Source organism: Panthera uncia, chromosome C2 (genome assembly GCF_023721935.1).
Source record: "Panthera uncia isolate 11264 chromosome C2, Puncia_PCG_1.0, whole genome shotgun sequence".
NCBI classification, from domain to species: Eukaryota; Metazoa; Chordata; class Mammalia; order Carnivora; family Felidae; genus Panthera; species Panthera uncia.
Genome location: NC_064810.1, coordinates 144286723 through 144307339, shown reverse-complemented (window position 1 = coordinate 144307339; position 20617 = coordinate 144286723). Strand labels below are relative to the sequence as shown.

General features: G+C 39.8%; 1 protein-coding gene across 2 annotated transcripts in view; it reads right to left on the bottom strand.

Moving 5' to 3' along the window:
- STT3B (STT3 oligosaccharyltransferase complex catalytic subunit B) overlaps window positions 1–18197 on the bottom strand; it is a 105901-nt gene extending 87704 nt beyond the window's left edge. Inside the window, exon 1 of one of the 2 annotated variants that reach the window (XM_049629887.1) lies at window positions 17735–18197. In XM_049629887.1, coding sequence (XP_049485844.1) covers window positions 17735–18048 — 314 coding nt within the window. In that variant the 5' untranslated portion in view covers window positions 18049–18197. Of the gene's footprint in view, window positions 1–17509; window positions 17632–17734 lie in introns of those variants that run through there. The other variant, XM_049629888.1, reaches the window with a different exon arrangement.
- Window positions 18198–20617: the final 2420 nt, after the last annotated feature.

Below are 20617 nucleotides of genomic sequence, written 5' to 3'. Positions count from 1 at the left end.
CAGCTCAGAGACTGGAGCCTGTTTCAGATTCGTCTCCTCTCTCTCTGCCCCTCCCCTGTTTGCACTCTGCTTCTCTCTCTCTGAAAAATAAAATTAAAAAAATTAAAAATATAATAATAAAATAAAAATAAAAATAAAAAACCTGGGCAAAAGCCAAAGAGATGCACACGCCTGTATGTATTCTCTTCCTCTCCACACAGCACACATACACATGTGTAATACATATTTAAGTCAGACATCCATTCATATATTATAGAAAAAAGATCAAATATATATGATATAAACATATCATATTTACATTTACTTATTAGATACCTGACTTACTGACATTCTAGAATTATTATATATCATACTATATAAACAAGATTTCCAAATAAACAATAATTATATAAATATCTATTATATTACATATATTTAAGTTAGAATATATATTCACAGTCTGTAGAAATAGGATTTTGAACTAACAAGCATTAAGTATGCATTGCATGGAACATTTTTTTAAAAAAAATCCTACAGTAATTCCTAAATTAAATATGGTAAACACTAGGTTAAATTAAACTAATAATGTATTCAAGAACATCTCAGTCTTTAACATGCTAATGTGTAGTATAAATAAGTGGATGGGATATGCAGTTTTTCCAAATTTAAGTTATCAGAGGTTATTTTGTTTTGAACTACAATTCTTGGGATATGTATTCTGCAGAACACGTTTTGGCAAACACACTAACAATTTCTGTTCTCTTCTAGGTATGAAGTTCATTCCATATTACAGAGAAACCAAAAGTGATTTACCCACTTTTAATCAGGAACTTTTCAAACAGACAGTATCAGCAAACATAACTCAAGAAGGAGCTAAGAAAGAATAAACAAAACGTGAATCAGTTCTCTCCTCCCATCTGAAAGGGGCTGAAGTAGACAGACAGGAAATACTGAACTATATGAAAACTTTAGTATCCTTTACATATCTAAAGTAATTTTAGCAATTTCTATGAAATAACAACATGTATTAAATCCTCAGAGACCAGCATGTTTGGGGTATACTCTATTTTAAAATGTGTTTATTCTGAGAATTACAAATGTTGCAAATGCATTTACTGAATTTTAAATAGACTTAAACACACCTTCCCCCCCTCCCCCGTTTTTTTGTTTTGTTTTGTTTTTACAAATAGTGTTTACACTATGGTCAACCTGGTGAAATCTGGATTTTGCACTTTTTGCCAAATTACTGCACTTGACACCTTTACTTCACATGGTAACATCAGATCAATATTACGGTAAATACATTATACTTTACTTCTTGAGGAAGGTAACTAATTCTAATGCATGACCAAGTGACAGAATCTGGGGCAGGAAAGAACAAAAATGACTAAGAGCCTTGGTCATACAACAGCTGGTATCGCTGGTGGAAAATGTTCCTGAGTCCAAGTCCAGAGATGCTCTGTATTCCACTACATGTCAAAGAATCCGTCCAATAAGCAGAAGTATTATTAGGACTTTCATTTCTGCCATTGAATCTTAGATCCAAGAAATATGAAGGAACATGAAAATAAGTCATGCTCCCTGAAGCATTGCTTTTATACTGGAGAGCTATACTGAAGCGTCTGTATGCAACATACAGAATTGTTATGATGGGAAACTATACTTTTACACAGAACATTCTTCCTAATCTGAGAGCTGGGAAGTGCCTACAAGTTTATTTCTGTGTATTTTATATTTGTTCAGACATGACAGAAAGTTGTCTCATTTTATTTAAAGTCTTGTGTTGTGAAATTCAGAATTGCTCTGTAGTATTTTCAGTTTTAAAGCAATCCAGCTGCATTCAATGCCTAAAATGTGCTTTTTAAAGTACAGAAGGCAAATATTTGAATATTGGTTGTGAATCTCTGAGTTCCATTATTTTGAAAAAAGTATTTTCACCATAACACTTAAGAAACTTAATTTCCATGATAAAGTTTGGAGGTGAGATCAGTCAAGAAAAATCTCAAATATATGCCAATTCCTTACCACTGTCTTCTGAGAACTCCAGCATATGCTCAAAGTGGGAGAACTAATAGCGGAACTAGTCTGGCTTTCAAAAACAAGTTTTGAAATGTGTTGGCAGATAGTGACCGACTGATCCAACTGAATAATTTAGAGGGGAAAAAACTGAAGTATGGGTATGGGCAAGGCAGGTAAGACTAGAAAGAACTTGTCGATGAATGGCCAGGTCACGTAGCACTTTACCTAGAATATTATAATAGACCGTAAGTGAATAAAAAATGCTTGTAAATTTTTCCAAGCCTCAGTCTTTTGGAAGGGGAGGAGTATAATAAGTAGACTGATGGAAACATCATGTTCCCATACATGAAATGTGTACAATTATGAAAGAGAATACAATTGTACGCATTTGCACATGCTGTTTTTACCAAAATATCACCCGAGGCTTCTGACTTCACTGGTATTCTCTTAACATGCTAAGCAGTACTTCCTTTTCTCCATGAAATGGGGGTAATATCTATCTTATAGGATTTAAGGAGTAATAAGCCACAAAATGCATTAAAATTTGCAACAAATTTAACAGACTTAGAATCCCTCCCCTCACCAATACAAAATTAAAAAAAAAAAGTTTAAAAAAAAGTTTAAAAACTTTAAGTTTAAAAAAGTTTTAAAAAGTTTAAAAAAAAAATACGCTGACCAAAGACACAAACAGGTAATTTACAGAATAAGAAACAAAAATAATACACTGTGATAACAAGTCTCCAAAGATGGAACTAAATCATTCTGTCCCTACCAGTATGACTAATAGGCCTGTGTCTATTCTCAACAGTAAAATATAGTGGAAGTGACAATGATCAGTAGATGCCTAACCCTTAATTGGACAAGCAGCTTTCTCATTCTTGAAATGCTCTTAGAATCCAGCTGCCATGCTGTGAGGCAGCCTAAGCAGCCACACGAAGAAGCTAAAAGCCACAGGTGAGCTCCCAATCAAGACTCCAGATGCTTCTAAGCTATACAGCATCCCAGTCCTTCTAGCCCCAGCTGACTGCAGCCTGTTGAGCCTCCAGATGACTGTAATCATCCAAGAACCACAGTTGACATCACAAAGCAGAAAACTCCCATTCCACTCACAGAATTGTGAAATAATGAAATGCTTTTTTGTCACCAAGTTTTGGAGTGGTGTATTATATTTTTATGTATAACTGAAATAAAAATTACCACAGAATACTCAGGTATATACCCTAGCAACCATCCACACATATAAACCAGAAAGTATAGTTTTTACTGTTCATAGTAGCATTATTCATAAAAGCAAAAAGTTGTAAACCCAAATATTCATCAACTAGCAAATGTATAAATACAAGTCAAAGATCATATAAAGAATAATACCATTTTTAAAGCTCCAAACAAAGCAAAACTTAGCAATATATTAGAGATGCAAACATATATATATATATTTTTTTTTTTTTTTAATATGGCAAAGGAAATGTTAAAACTGAGATAATGGCTTCTAATTGCTAAAAGGAAAACCAGGAGGACAGCTTAGAGAAGAAATATGGATAGATGTGAAACTGGTGATGTTCTAGTTCTCTAGTTGGGTAGGGGTTTCACACAGATACTTATCATTTTGTTCGTAATTACGTACATGGTATATACATTATATATTATTTGCATTTTAAATATAGTTTGACTTTTAAAAATGTTACTTTTTATAATAAGTTATAAGTTATATAGTTTATAATAAGTTATAAAGTTATAATAACTTTATATTATGCTGCAATTCATATCCAACAATTGTAACAAGTACTAATGACAAACTTTTCAAAAGTCTAGAAATATTTTTACTTCAAAAGGAAAATGTTTTGCTTTAACTGCTGTTTACATTACTATAAGCCCGGTAAATTATTTTAACAACAAAAATAAAGTATGCTAAAAACAAAAAAGATCTCCCTTCTAATGAAGTGACTGACTCATTTTAACAACCATCAAAAAATTATTTTAAAGTATTTTAGTTGTTTCTCAAGCTCATTTTTCTTTAGTGTATTTGTTTTGAGAGAGAGAGAGAGAGAGAGAGAGAGAGAGGTCGGGGGAGAGACAGAACCCAAAGCAGGCTCTGTGCTGTGAGCTGGGCCCAGGACAGGTTTCAATCCCATGAACCATGAGACCATGACCTAGGTGTCAGAGGCTCAACTGACTGAGCCACCCAGGCTCCCCGTTTACAGTTTTTAGATTTATTTCACCTACCACATGTTTTTTCATTATCCTGTTCCTTCTAATGCCAGAAAGCTTGGCCTATTAAAGTTTTCTTTAGATATGGCATACAGTAAAAATGATTTTAGGATTAAAATTAAAATTCTATGAAGTTTATTAAATTAAAAAAAATTAAGAACATATGCAATGTTTTAATTGTCAATATAACAGATTAAAGGCACACTGATGGATAAAGGTGTAAAAAAAAAGTACACAAAAACATCTGGTAAGATCATCACAACATCAGTTTAAGGACTCACAGGAATGTTGCTATTATATAGTATAAGGAGCTGACCAGTCATTTTGTTAGTTCAATCCAGAGTTTAAAAAAAAAAAAAGTAAAGACTTTATATTTTGGCCTCTCAAGATCTACAATATTCAATGATCCTCCTAGTAATCAGATGCAGACAAAGCTATTTCTATTATTGCAGAGACACTTTAATGGAGACAAGCAATTTATTCCATCCCTAATGAGTAATTTTATTTAGTATCCTTTAACCTCTTGTGGCAAAGTTCACATGAAATCAGTGGGAGCTGTGATGGCTCTTAAAGTGTCGTGGAATTTCCATATTAACTGCCAATACAGGTATCCCCTGCTTTTCGAAAAGCTCACCCTAGGCCACTTCGCCACCTTCTTTAAGACAGGCCTACGTTAATATAACCAAAAGAATAAAAGAGAAAGGGAAAAGGGAAAACAGCGTTCAGTGTTTGTTTTGCAGCACGCCACTATGGAGGCAGCATGAACCTGAGCAGCGGAAGTGACACCATCAAGCTACGTCCCCAAGGTACAACACTCATCATCATCAAGCCACCATACTCATCATCAAGCCACCATGGCTTAGAACTGCATCTTGTGATCATCTGTTCCTTATCTCTATTTATTTTGTGCGTCCCTTTAGCCTAAGCCTCTTGCGCATCAGAAAAGCGTAGGGTTATTTTTTGGGTCTGGGAACACTAAAAAAAATTCCATATAAATTAATGGTTCTTTGCTGTATGCATTTTCGACTTATACAAGTTTTCATAGGAATGCTCTACTTTTGCATGGGGAGATGCTGGAACCACAAAGTCAAGAGCCGAGAAACAAAATGGATCATTAATCCAAACCCACCCAAACTCATCATTTGCCTGAATTCAAGGCATATATACACAATGATCACTTCTATTCTTACTATTCCTCCACATCAAGATACACTTCTCAAATTCGCATAAAATGCCACCGTGTAAACTTTACTTCTTATTGCTGCCATGTCTTTTTTCATGTATCATCTCAAATGTTAACAGCATTAACTGGTCTGTCTTTTCTTATTCAATATTCCTTAACTAGTGAGTTAAAACTCGAGATAGAACTAAGAGTTACCTGTACTTGGAAGAAATACTCAAACTAAAATTTCCTTCCCTTGAAGTTCTTCCTAAGGTATCCAGCCAAGTCAGTCATTTCCCAACTGCTGATGGCAATCACTGATGCTCACATACTTTTTCGATAAGGATTATCAACCTTTTTTCTTTTCTTTTTTATCACCAGGAAAGAGTTTTCCTTCTTCTATAACATTAAAATGACACCTTTATTAAGGGTGAGATTATGATGTTCACTACTAAGAGGTTCACTAACAATACCAAAAGGGGGGGGCGGGGAAGTGAATTTCCACACCAGCAAGCAATTCTACACCACCAGCTGGGTATCCTACAGTCCACCTTAATTCTAACACTAAAACAGTGTCAGATCCCACAAGGGCATAAGACTGACCCCCCTGGACCCTCAATCCCCAACTTTACACACCAATCAAAAGTCCAAGTTGTCCCCAGTGCTTCTAACCAACTGGCTACAGATCAGAAGTTCCAGTGACCCCCTCCTTAGGTTCAATTAATTTGGTAGAGTTGCTCGCAGAACTGACAAAACATTTAACTTACTACATCACTGTTTCTTATAAAGGGACAAAACTCAGGAACAACTAGAGATTCACAGGGCAAGATGTGTGGGAAGGAGTGCGGGGCTTCTGTGCCCTCTCCAAGTACACCACCCTCCCCAAATCTCCACATAGTCACAAACCTGGAAACGCTCCAAACTCCGTCCTTTGGGGTTTGTATGAAGACTCCATTTCGTGGGCATGATTGATTAAATTATTGGCAGCTGGTGATTCAACCTCCAGTCCTTCTCCTTTTCCCAGAGGTCAGGAGGTGGGACTGATAGTTCAACCCTCTAATCACAGGGCAGGTTCTAGTTAGTGGCAACCAGCCCCCATACTTAGATTACCTAAGGGCTTTCCAAAGTCACTGTATTAACAGAACAAAAGATACTTAGAAAATTACAAGGGTTTTTAGGAGCTCTGTGCCAGAAAGAAGCAAGGACGAAGACCAATTATCCCTCTTCTGAATCACAATATCACCACACATGATTCTACTGATATCACAATCAAATCCAAGGTTTATCAAGGTATTATACAAGCGACTTCCTGTACTATCACCACCAGAACATAAAATGTGGTTACCATTAAGGATAAAGGATCCATATTAATATAAACTGAACACCCACTATGTTCCTAATATAGTGTAGGATATTCTAGGATGATTGGAAATGATGTTTGTACCCTAAACAATCTTGTCTCTCTACAGGAACAGTAAGTTATTAACATTATTCATTAAAGAGGGAAATAAGCATATCACCATAACTGTATTTTACCAATTTAGGCAAAGAACAAATAGCTTAAATCTCCTTGAGTGTTTTTACATTACAGGTGTTAAAATTTTCAAAATGGCCCTAGCCTATTTAGTTAAATGAATAGTCCTGAACAAAATTTAGCCAAAGTAAGTTTGCTCTATACTGGGATCAATAAAACCTGTACCTATACCTCTCACACAAGGCAGATAAACAATATTAGATTGTTATTTCTGAAAGAAGTATGCCTGGCGTGTTTCCTAACAGTTAATACATTTCAAAAAATTAGCCCTACTTCCCTGGGGATTTCAAACAAGAGGAATACTAGGGGTGTTAAAGAAGCTTAAATCATAAGGTTGGACCATTATCCAAATACAGCCTAATTCAAAGTCATTTGTACTTCTCCCCGGCATATATTACAAGGGATTTAAGGGAGAAGAAATAATAAATATGTGCATACCTTCCTCATAATACTTGATTTAAATTTTAAGTTTGAATTCTGGAGAAATACTAGCTGGCTAAACTGGGAGTTTCAAGAAAGGAAGTCCTAGATTTAAATTCTTCAACTAACAATGCCTTAACTATGATAACAATCCTTTATTTGTTTACAAAGGAAATCAACTATTATCCATTCAAGTAGCATGGGTTATATACGAATGGGGAGTGGAAAAATACCACTGGATTTAATCAAAATCATTCGGACCAATAAAGAGACATGCATTAGAGAGCATTCATGTTTATGGTTTCACTTAAGAACAGCTCTCTAATTAAAAGAAAAGCTTACAAGCTAGAATCCCATTTCCAATATCCTTAATCATTTACTAACACACAATGCCAAATTTCCACACCCCAGTAGATTTCAAGTTCCTACACAAAGAATCATGATCTTCCTTTATTATATTCTTTTTTTTTATTGAAGTATAATTGACACACAATGCTGTATTAGTTTCAGGTATGCAACACAGGATTGACAATTGTATACATTACTCAATGCCTGACCTTTACTTCTCTTGGAATAAAACCTTTTATCCCCTGAAGACAGTTTCTGAAAGGATCCTACTACTATGAAACCTCTCCTATTCTTCCTGAAGACCAAGGCAGCTACTAAATCAATAAAGGAAATAAAGATATGGGAAAGAAAAACAGTGGTAGCCATGGAAGACTGGAAGAATAGAGAGAAATGTAAGCTATTCAAGATCCCAGGACATTTACGCAAACAAAATCACACACAACCCAGCATCAACAATCCGCTACAAAGATACCACTATATTAAATAGTCCATTCTTAGGGTTCTCCTAAACTCCTTCAGCTCAGATCCCTTTTCAACATTCTCTTCTTTCAAGAATTAACTGCTACTCCAATCCTTACATAAATTTTAATATATATGCTTTAAAGTGAAAAATAGTTGGCAGAAGCCATAGTTTAAAAACTAGTAATTTTGCATTTCTCTCTCCCTTGAAAGACAGTGATGTCTCCTCCCTCACTCTCTCTACCTTGTAGTCTCAGTGTCTGCTGAAAGATCAAATTTCTCTGGCCAGTTAGTACTTTGTGAAAAATTGTCAAGGTTACAAGGTTATCTGGAGACAAGGTTGATTCCAGCTCAAGAGTTCCATCTTGAGATAATTTTTTATCTCAAGGGAAGAGAAGGATGCTTTCCCTTTCCTACAGGTACTTCCTGCTGCAAAAGAGGAAGAAACCTCCTCAGGTCAGTAAGAAGACTGGTTAATCAAATTATTGCTAAACCTTATTACCACATATTCTCAACAATCCTTTGATCAATGAAGATGGATCTTAAATGCAGTGAACAAAAAAAAAAAAAAAAAATGAGACACACAGTTACAAGTGCATTTATCTCAAGTTTTAAATTAGACAAAACTAAATTATGTTATTTAAGAATGCACACAGAATTATACCACCTATGATGAAAACCATGGATGTAATTATTATACAAGTGAGGAGAAGGGGAGGCAAACACACACCAAGGCTTCTGAGGTGGTGGCACTGTTCTATTTCTTGATCTGGGTGATGATCATATGGCTGTTTACCTTACAATTAGTAGTCATTACACTGTCCATTAGGTTTATACACTTTTCAGAATGTGTTATATTTCACCATTAAAGAAAAAATTTTTAAAGACTAATACCACTTTCTCACCAATAAAAGCCCTTGCAGAATATTTTTCTCATGCTTATGTAAACATTTAAGACATTTATTTGCAAAGAATATCTCAAAAACTTCAAGAGTGCTGCCTTCCCAGTAATTCTGTATTCCATTATTTTTCCTGTGGATTATACAAGACTGTTTAACAATGTACCTCGATAATGAAACCTACTTAGAGTTTATTCTACATTATAGGAGTTACTGGTGTTTGAAGAATAGGCTTGAACTGCGAAGAGAGTAGATCTTAAAAGTTCCTGTCACAAGAAAAAAAAATTTTTTTATAAGGTGACAAATGTTAAAATTTTATTATCATTTTGAAATGTGAACAAATATCAAATCATTATTCCGTACAGATGAAACTAACATAAACAGGCATGAAAATAAACATATTGGTTGTGAGTTTCCCAGTCATTCTTTTCACCAACTCCACCCCAACCATTTGGCCAGCAACAAACAATAATTTAAGCTGTGCAGACACTAGAACTTTATAAATTAATTATGAATTACTATATTTTAATTTTAAATTAGCACAGAAAACAGTATATGCTGGAATATTATCTATCCATCTATGTATGGAGAGAGAGACACCCAATAATTTAAGCTTAAAAACCAAATTCATTTGGTTGGAGAGACTGCTAGATATCACTAAAGAAAAGAACACTGTACTGTGAAGAAAAACCTTTACTGGAGAATAGCTGATAAACCTGTAAGGCATGAAAAAAGAAATTAAAAGAAAACCTCAAAAGAAACATTATCAATTTAGCTATCACCTCAGCATGTATACTTTACTAATAGACACATAAATTTTCTTTATGTCTTTATGAGTAGTCTTTCCCTTTATACAGGAATGAAGAAAAAAGTCAAAAAATTTTGAAACTTAAAGCATGAACACTATTAACTTATGGAAATTACAGGTAACTGAAGCACACAATTTTTTAGAACACCAAACTTCACATAAAAGCTGTTTCACAGTTGAACTTGCCAACATTTCTAATATTGTCAACTTAAAGTGAGTGGTAGGGGCGCCTGGGTAACTCAGTTTAAGCGTCAGTCTGACTCAATTTCAGCTCAGGTTCATGATCTCATGTGTGGCCCTGTGCTCACTCCCACTTCTCTGCTCTCTCTCTCTCCCTCTCTCCCTCTGTCTCTCCCCAGTTCCCTCTCCCTCTCAAAAAAAATAAATAAACTTAAAAATAATAATAATTGAGGGGGCTCCTGGATGGCTTTTTCGGTTGAACGTCCAACTCTTGATTTTGGCTCAGGTCATGATCTCCTTTGTGGGTTCAAGCCCCACATCCAGCTCTGCACAGAGCCTTCTTGGGATATATTCTCTCATTCTCTCTCTCTCTCTCCCCCCCCCCCCCGCCTTTTCTCTCTGCCCCTCCCCCCCCTCCCTAAAAATAAACTTTAAAAAAATAGACAAGTAAAGTGGTAGAAATTTATTTCCCCTCATCTTCTAAAGTAACAATTTTCAAGTAACTTCTCAAAAAACGCCCTCTACTACAAACACAGGTGCAAAGAAAACAGAAAGGAATCTAGCCAAGCTACAACTATACCACCTTCACCCTTTGGTGTTCAGCTTCTTTGCCCTGAAAACAAGCCAAGCCAACATATACTTTGGAAATCCTGTAGCTAAAGAATTCTGGGATTAGTCTAATCTTCCACCCCATAGCTCCCTTAACTGGAATGGGTTAATATCTCCAACCTTACTACAATGACCTTTTTACAGACAAAATAAAACTAAATGAAAACAACATTCACTTGGATTCAATCATCTTTTCTTTTCATTTAGCTATTCCCTTAAAAGCTGCATCTCTGTAAACTCCCTAGTCATTCAGGATTAAAAACCTCAAGTCATCATCAACTCTTCTCTCTTCCCTACATCAAAACAAAGTAATTAGGGGTGCCTGGGGGCTCAGTCAGTTAAGCATTCGACTTTTGACTTCAGCTCAGGTCATGATCTCACAGTTCACGGAGTTGAGCCCCAAGTCGAGCTCTGTGCTGACAATGCGGAGACTGCTTGGGATTCTCTCTCCCTCTCTCTCTGTCCCTCCCCTGCTTGTATGTGCACGCTCTCTTTGTCTCTCTCTCAAAATAAATTAAATAAATAAAATAAACTTAAAAACAAGTATAAAAACAAAGTAATTCGCTATCACCCAACTAGTGAGTTTAGTTAGCTAGGCATGGATTGTGCCCAGGCGTTTTGATAGGCCAATATGTTAAGACTTAAATCAGGGCAGCTGATTAAAAGACATAAATTAAACGGAGGACACTTTCATTTAAGACTGCCTTGAAGGCAGAGGATGCAGTAAAAAGGACATAGTTTTTGGAGACAAGTAGACCTGTATTATTCAATTCTTAGGGGAATGCTGAACTGAAATATCTTTTATCTACAGAAATAAAAGATGTTACCTTATCTCCTCAGTTCTAAGACATAAAATCAAGTTGTAAGACACTATAAAAACTAAGCACTTACCACTTAGAACATATATTAAAGTTATCCTGCAACACTAAGTTCCACCAGAAGAAAAAAAATTGGTTACAGATGATATGGTCAATTTGTTTAGTGTAGCAGTCACAATTCTTTAGAAATGCGTATTTCTGAAAGTAGCATAAACTTGACCAACATAAAGGCATTCACCAACTTATTATGTACAGGATATATTCCAAGGTATGTTTAGACGCCTTACATTTGAAACCCTGAAGGTATTTTTACAAAAAAATATAATTCCAAGTAGTGGTTAGGTTTCCTGGCAGGTCTACAAATGCCAGTTTACCTACATTTACCTAAAATATGAGAGGCTCTGGCAGTCGCTCCTACCTCTTCCAACCCTTACCTACACCTAACACATTAAAAAAAAAAAAAAAAATCCTATGGTATTGACCCCTTCTATCAATTTCTAAATCCCTGGAAATTATTTGTGTCAGAAGTAGGTCAAGCAAAGAAACAGAAACCTTCCCAGAAAAGAGTGATTTAAAAACAAAAATATCCACCAGAATGAGGTAAAGCAAATAAAGGAGTGAAGACGGGGGTAGGATGTTAACCATTTACATTTTTTTCCCCTTTCAACAGCATTAATTTGGCCCATACATTATATTTGTAGATCCTATGTTATTTGAAAATACGTTTCCATTTTTTCCTACTTATTGTAGGGACTGACAGAAGTCACTTTTGCAATTATACATAAATTAAGCATTATATCCAGGCAAAACATGGCAAAAAAAAAAAAAAAAAAAGCGTAGATTCAGAGTAAGCAACAGGCTGACCAATAAGAGGCTTCTAATAACACAAAAAGAATTTAGGTGTTCTACATAAATTAAGTCTAATAAAACCAACATCAATACCCTTCTAACAACTGTAGTTTCTTCTGCGATATAAGCTTTGGCAAAGTCAAATCATTTAACAGACATGCGTTGACTTACGATGTACTCTCATTAAGTTAATAACCAAACCTGAAAAGATTAAATCTGATTCTAACCGGCAGTCCAACTGAGCACAATACAGAAACAGTATTTATACTCATTATGTTCAAGTATTATAGAAAACAAATGTCCAGAAATAAGATTCTCTTCATCATGCAGATGGGGAACAAAAATAACATTCTTCATATTATAACAAAGGATGTACTATCAGCGTCTACAAGCAGGATCTAAAAGCAGCATCAGAAAAATATGTCAGCACAGCGCCTGACATGGGCTTGATCTCAGGAATTGTGAGCTCATGACCTGAACTGAAATCAAGAGTCAAGATGCCTAACCATCTGAGCCACCCACGTGCCCCACCAGTGTTGTCTGTTGAGCTGGTTGAGCATCCGAGTTAGAATCCCACATCAGGCTCACTGCTATCAGCTCAGAACCTGCTTTAGATCCTGTCCCCCTCACTCTGCCCCTCCTCAGCTCACACGCTCTCTCTCAAAAATAAATAAACTTAAAAAAAAAAAAAGATATGATAAAGCAAATAAAGTAAAACACTAACTGTAGAATCTAGGTATTGAGCTTGAGTGTTCACTATAAAACTCTTTTAGCTTTTCTGTATGCTTAGAAATTTTTGTAAAGTAACAATTTAGCAATATACAAATCTGTTGAATAGTAGGATGCTTTACAATTTGGGTTAACAGCAATATTGTCTCTAACAGCATTAAGTTTTCAAAGTAAACAAGTAAAAAATATGATTCATCACTCCAGAATATTAATCATTTTTTCATTATTTCTGAGAGCATGTATGTACTGATAAATACGAACATATCACAATGAAAAGAACTTTTAACATTTTCTCATATCCCAAAATACTCATAACTTACAGGGAGCATAAAAATCAGAAGTAGATTAAGAACAGGCTAGTAAATTTCCTCATGTTGTTAACAGCTGGGTCAGAACCTATAATGAGTTTCTAATATTTAGTCTACAACCAGTGTCTTTTAAGTTTATTTATTTTGAGAGAAGAGTGTGTGTGTGCGCACATATCATACATGAGGGAGGGGCAGCCACAGAGGGAGAGGGAGAATCCCAAGCAGGCTCCGCACTGTCAGCACAGAGCCTGACACCGGCTTGACCTCAGGAACTGTGGGATCATGACCTGAACTGAAATCAAGCGTCAAGAGGCCTAACCATCTGAGCCGCCCAGGCGCCCCACCAGTTTGCCTGTATGCAAACTACTCACGGCAGTGAGAGTGGTCTTACTCAAGTGAGCCCTCAAGATATGAAAATCCCTAACAGAAAGTTCTAAAGACTTTGCTGGCAGATCGTAACCACTTCAGGACCTATTACATGCCTCAAGAAACCCATGATTCCTACTAAGTGTAGGAACCACCACAATTTACCCCAAATGGGAGCAGGTCCAATCCCACTCTCCCATGCAGCGGTTCATGACGCTCCCTGAACTCCTCCCTCCGTGTTCCTGTAACTTAGAACGATCTTCGGCTCAAGACCAGAAAAACTGTCATGGTTTGACAATGACTCCAGTGACCGTATACCTGTTCTGAAGTGCAGCTGGACTGCGGTTGCTAATGATTCCACAAAGTAACTTTTTAAGATTTGGGGATGTTTGTGTTCTAAAACTGGTTTTGTCACCCATTTTGTCTTCTTCAGAACTGAGGTCAATACCCTCTTTCTTCATCTGCAAAGTGAAGAAAAACATGGAGACCTCAAAGTATAGGAACTAGTCCCCAACTTACAAACAGCTTATGTTCTAAAGGTTTATCAATCCTTTGAAAACATGTTTGCGCTAATTAATCTACTTACACCTTAGTTTCTCTGAAAAACTGAATTCCGGGTTTCAATTCTAAACTGCAGCCTTCTGCCCAGCAAGACGTCTGCTGCCCTTTTACAGCTAACTGGAGCCAAAGCTCAGAGAGGCTCAGAGAATTCTCCCTCTAGAGCTCCAAGGAGAACCTACTGCAACTTGGGCAGGCAGGGAAAAGGGCAAGTCTCCTGACGCAGGGAGGTTTTACACCAACTCTGTGGCAAAAGCTACCACAATTTAAGAAGATAACGGTTATGGAAAAGGTACTTGGTTAATATCACGTCAAAGTATTAGTAGCTGTCACAAAAGTAAGTAGAAACTACATTTTGCTCCAGATAAAAAAGAAGATAAAATTAGCCGCTGTTAAACTAGTTGCTCAACCAAATGTTTGGCAAGTACAGACAACATATTCTCAAACTGCTTCCTCATGTCTGATCAACTCAACTGATAAGGGGAGGAAATTACTAAAGCGAAGTGGTGAGGAGATCGTACCAAAAATGTTGCTAAGTTCTAGAAAAGTGCAGTGTACTTTAAAATTCAGTAAATATATAATATTCAACATTATATACCACCCCTCATAACTGTAAGATTTATAAAATTAACTGAGTGACAAATTTAAAAAACAAGTATAACTTTGTGACAATGAGTCACCTCTGGCAGCTAACTGGAGTCTTACGCAATTTAAGAACTACTGTAAATTAGAAATAACTCACAATCAAACAGAAAAAGTAAACTTTTCACTGAAAACACTTCAGAAATGAAGCCAGTAACAGAGACATGAAAAAAAAGGAATAGAGAAGACCAGAAAAAATTGGTTTGTTGATAGAGAACCTGAAAGAAACATTTAAATATAAAGGTTCATGTCATTGCTGTATGTTAAAATAGTAACCTGAGAGACTCCCAGGCTAGTATAACACCACAGTGTTAGATTAAAGATCAAAGTGTTGGCACTATTAGCAGCTTTGAAGGAAAACTGCTTTAAAAATCCAATGTAATAATGACAGGCAATCTACACCCAACCCCTTTTCAAAAATTTTCAATAAGAATGGATTATAAGAATGAAATACCTAACTACTTGAGATCTTCAAAAGAAAAGAAAAACAAAAGCAAACGAAATTTTTTTGGCCTGAAACCTAATTTTCCCATTAAGTCAACCCAAATTATCTCTGACATTAAATTTATATTGGCAAATCTCTGTTCACAAGAAGGGATAGGGGCAATTCCTTTATTGTAGAAACTGTTTACCACTAATGACAATTATCTAATATTATGAACAGAAGCACAGGAATACAATAAAATGTAGTATTAAGACTATCAGTAAACAGAACACCTAAATTAAGTAGATCTTTAGAAATGAAGAGGTGTAGATTCCTTTAGTGAATATGAATTAAAGTTCAAATTTCATACATTTAGTGTTTCAGAAATGTTTCTATGCACAGAAAAATAGAAATAAAACAAATTTTCATGTGGATAAAAAAGGGTTATGTTTCCCCAAGCATATTCTTGAAACAAGAGAAAAGACCAACTTTTAATTTTTTGCCATACTTTAAAAAAAGAAAAAAAGAGTATTATCTGTGAAGCAATGTGATTTAAGACTTTTCATGATTACATACTCAATTTCAGTAGTACTCTTTGGCTGACTTGATGAAGATTTCTAATCTTCCTTCAAAATAAAGAAAAACAACAAAATCATCTCATCACTCAGTCGTGAATTTTTCTGCCATCCTTAATTTCAGCCTCAAAGTTACTACTAAACAGTACCCAGCCTTTGTAAAAAGGATACTCTGTGGAAATACTATTCACGATTTCTGTTGCCCGTAATGTTTTGTCGCCATGCACTTCTGCTGTGTAATCTAAAAAGACATAACTTTCTCTTTTCACACTGTTCAGTAAAATATTAGCAGTTTTCGCCTTCCGGTTCCAATTTCATTTTTATCTAATTTGCTTAAGTGTTTCAAAGCTAAGCCTAAGAATACTGTACCTAGTTTCTAAGGTTTCACAACATTTTCTTCTGATTTGAAATAAAAGTTATTTTTTAGAAAGTGTCAGAAAAAAATCAAAACCTCCAAAATGGGATTAAAACGTTTCACCAAGACTGTCACAGTAATTAACTGTTTACCGAAACTGAGTTCTCCATGAGTGGGCTCCCGTCCTGTTCAATAGATGATGCACTACCAACCTTCCTATCCACAACAGAACTTCAATCCGGTATTTTAATACACGGGTAATTCACTTCCCAAAATACTTATGACCCATATATTTAGTAACTCTCAACGAGATTCTCTCACTATATTTCAGAGGACAAAACAAATATCCTAAAAGTTTAGTTAGGTCTGATTATAAAGAGGTAAGATTAACTCAAGGTTGACAAGTCGGTCAACATGTTTTAAGTTCGTTTAAAAGGCATAGATAGGCTCGGGTAAAAAACAAAAACAAAAACAAAAGCCAACTCAGGCTGGGAAAGCTGGAAAAAAAGAAAAATTAAAGCAATCTTCCTACCTACTTAATTCACAGACAAGTGTGGTGCCTAAATTAGCTAGTGCTCTTCACAGGGTAACTTCCTAAGACATTCAGGTCAGTCCGGATACCACGGGCAACTTTTGATTGTAACCCAAGGCTCCCCATCACCGTGGGAGTCTCTGGTCTTGTTCGCAAACCCTCCGGAAGGGACCAAGAAAGGAACCAATGCCCTGCCTTCGGACGACTGGGCTCGGAGAGTAATCATGTCCTCGCCACCCAAGATAACTGTGGCACAGCCAGGTGCGGAGTGCCCTCGGGGGCCCTGAAAACGGCCACTCCTAAAAATATCTAATGGTAAAGAAATAAGAGTCCCTAGCTTCCAGGATCACTTTCCGGGGTATTATTTCCTTTCCTCCAACACCCCACTCACTCTCTTTTCCCCTCCTTGTAAAAGGAGAGCAAAAAGGAGGAACAGTAAAAGCGTCAAACGGCGAGGCTGAGTAGACAGGGCTCCTGCCCATCTGGACTCCCCCCCCCCCCCCAATCAACGGCAACGAGGCAACCCCGGGGCGATCCCATCCCAACGAGCAAAACCGCGCCGGCGAAAACGAGAGAACGCGACACGCCACGGGCAGGGAGGCGGGGAGTCCGCCACGAGTCGGCCGGAGGGAGACCTGCCGGCTCGCGGCGTGGCCGCTCCGGGCTGGACACCCCGAGACGCCTGCGAGGGGGGCTTCGGCCGCCCTCGCACCAGGCGTCACACTTACCCGGCCCGGGGCCAAGGTCCCACTCGGGGACCCCGACGCCCCGCCTCGGGCTGCGCGGGGGAAACTTCGCCCACGGGCAGGGGGCGCGCCCGCGGCTCCGGGACCCGCGCTCGCCTCGGCCCGGGCGCGAGCGGGGCTCGGCGGCGGCGCGGGGCCAAGTCCGGGACGAGCCGCGGCGGGGTCCCCGCGGGCCGCGGGCGGGGGGAGGGGCGGCGGGGCACTCACCACGGGTCGAACTCGTGAATGATGCTTTCGAAGCGAATGACCGCGAAGAGGCGCGAGCTGAAGCCGGCAAGCCAGGCCAGGAAGAGGATGGTGAAGGAGAGCAGCGACTGCCAGCCGGCCGGCTGCGACAGCCCCCCGGACAGCCCCGCGGGGGCCGGCTTCGGCGGCGCCACGCCGCCCGCCGCCTTGTGCGCGCACTGGGCCCCGGGCCCGTGGTGGCCGTGCCGGCTGTTCCCCAGGGCCATGAGGCCGCTCCACGGGGACGAGTTGAGGGACGACTTGTGCTTGCTCTCCGGGGCCGAGGGCTCCGCCATGTTGTGCCCCGGCGGCGGGTCTCGCTCCTCGCCGCCGCCGCCGCCGCCGCCTGGTGCGAGGGGTGCTGGGCGGGAACCTGGAGGAGGAGGAGGACGAGGAGGAGGACGAGGAGGAGGAAGAAAAAGGAGGAGGAGGGAAGAGCGCCGCGCGCTCCCGCCCTCAGCGCCGCGAGGCCGGGGGACAGGGGGTGGAGGCGGCGGCAGGGAGTCTCCGCCTCAGCAGCGGCTGCGACCGCCGCGCTCTCAACTCGGATGGCCCTTGCGCCCCACTAGCCATCCGTATCCCCCTTGCAGCTGCGGCAGCGGCGAAAGCCGACGGGACGAGGGCGCCAGAGAAGAAGCAGCAGACGGAGGCGGCACCACAGCTCGGAGCAGCAATGACATTCCCCCTCACACCCGCCGCCCGCCCCGCGATGAAGAGCAGGAGGAGGAGCCCCCTGGAGTCCGGGCGGAGCTCAGGCTACCTCTGACTCCGCCCCCGACCCAACAGGAACTAGCCCTTCCACCTGTCACAATGCGACAGGTCCGTTAGGGGGTGGGCCCAGAACTGCGGTGCCCACCAATAGGAGCGCGAGCTGGGGCGGGGCTTAGCCCAACCGCTCTCCCCCACCCCCCCTCCCGCCTCGCGCCCGTTCGCCCGGAGCGGCCGTGCAGCCGCGCTACGGCTTCATTGTCAGTTGAAAGACGCGGTTTCGCGCGTCGGTGTTGTCTGCAAGGAAGGGTGCTAGGCGGCTCCGCTCGTTGCATGGAGCTGAGCCGGGCCAGGGGTCCGGAGGTGACCGAGAACAGCGGAGCGGCCTCCGTCAGAATCGGCTTAAGGGAGGCGGACAGCGCCGCGCTGACCGACCGGGCACTCACGGGCTCGCGGCGGTCGTGACTTTTAACCCGCTTTGCGCCGAGCGCCCACCACGTGACGGAGCGCGCAGGCGCGTTCCACAAGTCCTGCGCGCGTGAAGCTGGCTGGCGGGGCTCGGCCGCCCGGGGCGCCCCGCGCAGCTTGCGCGGCCTGTGAGCTTGGGCGGCTGCGGCTGCACAGCCTCGATGCGCCCCCTCAGGCTGTGCCGGGTGTTCTGCTCCCAAGGTTGGGAGCGAGGACAACTTTGCCGGCGCTGAAAACTCTTCGGCGCCAGAAAGAGACCTAGGGGGCAGGCGAAGTGCGACTTGCTCTCGCTTTTCTCACTTGTATTTTCCTAGTTGCAAAAATCGTGTTTGTTCACTGGAAATAAGAGCAAATGCAGGACTGTGTTGTTAACGGGCTGCATACGTACCACCAAACGAGTGAAACTTTTCTGTCCGCTGCTGCTGAATTCTCTTTAGTAAGTAACGGACTGGAGATCCCTGTCCACGAAGTTTTGCACGTCTAGGTTGTATTTTTAGACCTCCCCCTTCTCCATGCTCCTCCCCGCCGAAAGGAAGTGCCACCAGGGAGACCTAGTTTAAGGCAAAATGCGTTGAAACATCGGTGGAGTAGTGGCGGGACTAGAATTACTTTGATACACGCCCCGTGAAGGGCGTGGAGCTCTGCTTCCGGAAATACTTGATTCGCTCTTCGTGTAAATGAATTGTCCATTTTATTTAAGTAAATAACGTGAACTCAAAAGCGTGTGTTCTCGTGATATCATAAAGGAACTCCATTATTAAGCCATTTAAAAGTTTAACACATTTAACAAATTTAAACATATTTAGAGATTGTGTTTAAACAGTGGATCTTTTCGAAATAGGAGACAAATGAAAGAGTGGGCTTAGTTTGAGGTTGATCTTTGCAACTAATGGATCCAGCTACTCATTTAACGTGGTGATTCGCTTTTCTCCGGTTTCCTTACAAAAATAAATAGTCTCATTAAGGAAAGGATGAAAAGGTTTCCAGAAATAGACTTTCCCACCAACAATTTAATAGCTGACAGTTATTAAACTTCTAAATTTTAATGAGAATTATGATAGAATATTAACTGAGCCCTGTTGTAGGAGAAGGGATGGCATGCTCTTTCTCAGAGCCCAAACTGTGTATGTTAAAATGCCAGCATTTTGAGTATTGGTGCCCTTTTCCAGAAACAAAGTTCAATCAGCCTGAAATAAAATTTAATTTCTTTAGATAGTTCTATTTTGCTGTCTTTTGTATAAATGCTCTCTATTAAATTCTATATTGTCTTGCTTCCTTTTGGATCACTTAATTACCAAAGTCCTGGTCTGGAAAGTGACAGGACTCAGTTCTAAGTGCCACATGGTTACTTACTGGCCATGTAGCATTGGCCAAGTCACTTGCGGTGGGTTACCCCTTCTCATAAAGTCAATTGTTAATATCACATGAGATAGCTTATCCGAAAATAGTTTGAAATACCATTAAGGATCATAAGCAAATGCAGCTTAGTGGTGAGGGTAAAAGCAACGGGGGAAAAAAAAAACCCTATCATTCTTGGTCTTTGTTCACTCGGTCATGCATTGAAGTATTTGTGGAGCTCCGCCTTTATGCCAAGCACAATGCAGGCACTGGGATGCACTATGGAACATGAGAAACATGGTTCCTACCCTCACAGAACTCACCCGACGACCCCAGGGAGATGGGCATTGA